We start from the raw sequence: 3,559 nt of genomic DNA, 5'->3' as shown, positions 1-3,559 counted from the left end.
GGCAGGCAATTAATCACTGCTGTTCTTATAGGTGAGCTCATCCTAGAATTTTCTATTTCTCCATTTGGAATCAAACAGCTAGGTCTTCCCAGAATTATAAAGGTGGAACTAATCCCTGAGACTAAGTGAATAGTCTGAGGACACAAAGTTCATGGCTGTGCCAGGACAAGCACGCAGCTCTCTTATCCCTGTCTCCCCAAATACTGCCGTTAGGACTGATACCAGGGTCGAGGCAGGGGTAGAACACCTCAAGCCTTCACCAGCAAAGAAATAAGGGGAGTCTCTTTGTTCCCGTCCCTCTGTCTGTAGTTATGTCCCCCTTCCACAGTTTCCCCACACCCATGACCCAGATTTTTCTTCCTCCCAACTCTTCTATGAAATGCATCTACCATCTCCTGTTTCTTGGGGATTCTGAGCTCTCAGCTGGGCAGGAGCGATCACGCAAGTTCAACTAGGCCAGTTCCAATCAAAAATGACCAAGCACATGCTAGTTAGTCACAGGGAGCGGCCTTTAGGAGTAGGGCTGGGAAAAGGCCAATGCAGGATTCTCCAGACTCGGGCTGTGAAGACCTTCTTGAAGTCTTGAGACACTGGTGAGGATAATGGGTACATTAGTTTCCTAGGGCTGCCATAATGAAGTACCACATACCAGGTGGCTAAAAACAGCAGAAATTTATTGTCTCCCAGTTCTGAAAGCCAGAGTCTCAAGTCAAGAAGTCAGTAGGCTATACTCCCCCCTGAAGGCACTAGGAAGGACCTGTTCCAGGCTTCTACCCTGCTTCTGGTGGCCTCAGGAGTTCCTTGGTTTATGGATGCATCTCTCCAGTCCTCCGTCCTCACATGGCACTCTCCCTGTGCCTTTGTTGCCAAAGGTCTACATTCTGTAGCAGGCTTTCAAACCCCAATCATTCAGCTACCACCTTCCATGATTTTTGTCAACCTGAGCACTACTGAGTTAATCTACTCATTCAACCCCTGTCCTTTACAAAGTATCAGCAAAATCATGGGTTTAATGACTCAGTGATATCTATATACAGTTGACCTTTGAACAAAACAAGTTTGACCCTTGAACAACACAGGTCCACTTATATGCAGAATTTTACAGTACAGTACTGTAAATGTATTTTCCTTATGATTTTCTCAGTAACATTTGCTTTTCTCTAGTTTACTATAATAATATATGATACACAAAACATACAAAGATGTGTTAATTGACTTTATGTTATCACTAAGGCTTCTGGTTAATAGTAGACTATTACTTGAGTACTAAAGTTCTGGGGGACTCAAAAGTTATACATGAATATTGTACTTCAATGAGACTTGGCACCCCAATCCTTGTATTATTCAAGGGTCAATGGTATATACAGTCAATGCCATATAGTCCATAAGGGTAGAAGAATTACTTGAATCCAGCCTGAAGAATCTAATTCAGGGTTTGCTGGCTAAATAGACTTTCTCATTCCCACACCTGCAATCCCTGGATCAGCTTTCCAATCCTGTCTCCATGTTCTTAAAAAGGATATTCTCCCCTTATTTCTTATTCATTATAGTTTTTTGATACTGATCAAATTGCCTACAATGAGCATGTGGTACTTTTGGAACATCAGAGGAAAAAACTTTTTAGAAAGAGTGTAATCTAAAAATGTAAGAGTCAGGGAGCACCTGGGTGGCTCAGTTGGTTGAGTGTCTGACTTCGGCTCAGGTCATGATCTTGTGGTTCATGGGTTCGAGTCTTACATGGGGCTCTGTACTGATGGCGTGGAGTCTGCTTCAGATTCTCTCTCTCTCTCTCTCTCTCTCTCTCTCTCTCTCTCTCCCTCTCTCCCCACCCCTGTTCATGCTCTCTCAAAAATAAATAAATATAAAAAAAATTTTAATGTAACAGTCAGGAGCTTAAAGAGACAATTACCCATCATGGTCCCAATTTGGACTTCTCTCTTGACATTGACAAGTTTAAGGGTGGGCTTCATATTGTAGCAATGTGGGCCTATATTTTATTCTCTTCTACTCAGCTTTAAGTACCTGGAGGCCAAGGAACAGACCATACTTTTTTTTTTTTCAGATTTTTCAGTTTTATTGAGGTGTAAATTCACATCCCATACCATTCACCCATTTAAAATGTACAATTCAATGGTTTTTAATATACTCACAGATATGTGAAATCATCATTGCAGTCAACTTTGAACATTTTCATCACCTCAAAAAAGAAACCTCCTACTCTTTAGCTGTCACCTCCCTACCCAGCCCATCCCCAGACACTAATCTCCTTTCTATCTTTATAGATTTCCCTATTCTTGACTTTCATATGAATGGAATAATATATATATGTGTTCTTCTGTGACTGGATTCTTTCACTTAGCATAATGTTTCAAGGTTCACCAAACTGTAGCATGTATCAGGACTTCATTCATTTTTCTGGCCAAGTAATATTCCGTTGTATGGATATACCACATTTGTTCATCTGTTTGTTCACTGATGGACATTCAGGTTGTTAGAAACCTTTCAGCTATTATGAATGATGAAGCAACAAACATTCGTGTGCAAGTTTTGTGTGGCCATTTGTTTTAATTTCTCTTGAATACTGGGAGTGAAATTAAGGCCATACTCATTTCTCTTTCCACTGCAATGTCTAGCACTGTGCTTCATGCCATGTGAGGCCTCCATGGATATTTGTCAAGTGAGTGAAAAGAACACACTTCTCCACGAGATATTAAAGCTAAGGGATGCATCTAGGCTCCACTGAAGCCTCTAACCAATGCCCCAGCTTCCTTGGAATTGAGTAAAATCAACCTCCATCTTCTTTCTTGTTCACTCTTGGCCTTGTCTCTTTCTCCTGCACTTTAGGAACCGATGAAGCAGCCATCATTGAAATCTTATCAAGCAGGACATCGGATGAGAGGCAACAAATAAAGCAAAAGTACAAGGCAACGTATGGCAAGGTGATTCCAAGCGTCCCTGAAAACGGGCACACAGCCTTGGCCTTGGAGGTCTCTGCTTTCTCTATCTTCCCAAGGCAGCAGAGAATATCTTTAAAGCTTTAATCAGTTAGCTCAAGAGCAAACAAAAGTAAACCACTCTTTACAATTTTAATTGATTTCAGAAAAACTGAAATTGCCTTGTTAACTTCATAGCCTATATAATCAATATTCTTTAACTCCTTTTGAAAACTGACTTCCTTTTCCTAGTAATCCCTCTGTCATTTTCCCATTGATAATTCTACATACTAACTTACAGATAGGCCAATAACTTGAAAATCAGTTTTCACAGGTGGGTCTTTATATAAGAATTCTTCATTTATCCATCTGTCTTCAAGAATGATATGTTCTTCATAAGTGATTGTTATAGAACACTGAAAAAAACCTCCATTTCGTTAAGCATGACCACTTTTTTCTTTCTTCATGTGTCTTTTCTTTCATTTGTTTTGTTGTTGTTGATGTTGTTATGTATCGATTTTTTTTAAGTATGCAGTAGGCTTTCTATTTTCTTTATTAATATAAGATGAACACAATTTAACCTTTTCTTTTTTTTTTAGGTTTGTGTTTTTTTTTTTGTTTGTTTG

The 3,559-nt window shown here is 39.7% G+C and overlaps 1 protein-coding gene across 2 annotated transcripts in view; it reads left to right on the top strand.

Moving 5' to 3' along the window:
* ANXA13 (annexin A13) overlaps positions 1 to 3,559 on the top strand; it is a 52,247-nt gene that overhangs the window by 28,972 nt on the left and 19,716 nt on the right. For both annotated transcript variants that reach the window (XM_040494365.1, XM_040494366.1), the window contains one exon: positions 2,845 to 2,939. In XM_040494365.1, coding sequence (XP_040350299.1) covers positions 2,845 to 2,939 — 95 coding nt within the window. The remainder of the gene's footprint in view (positions 1 to 2,844; positions 2,940 to 3,559) is intronic.

This window comes from Herpailurus yagouaroundi, unplaced genomic scaffold, assembly GCF_014898765.1.
Source record: "Herpailurus yagouaroundi ecotype Mexico unplaced genomic scaffold, PumYag 186, whole genome shotgun sequence".
Taxonomy (NCBI): Eukaryota; Metazoa; Chordata; class Mammalia; order Carnivora; family Felidae; genus Herpailurus; species Herpailurus yagouaroundi.
This window is presented reverse-complemented; position numbering and strand designations above follow the sequence as displayed.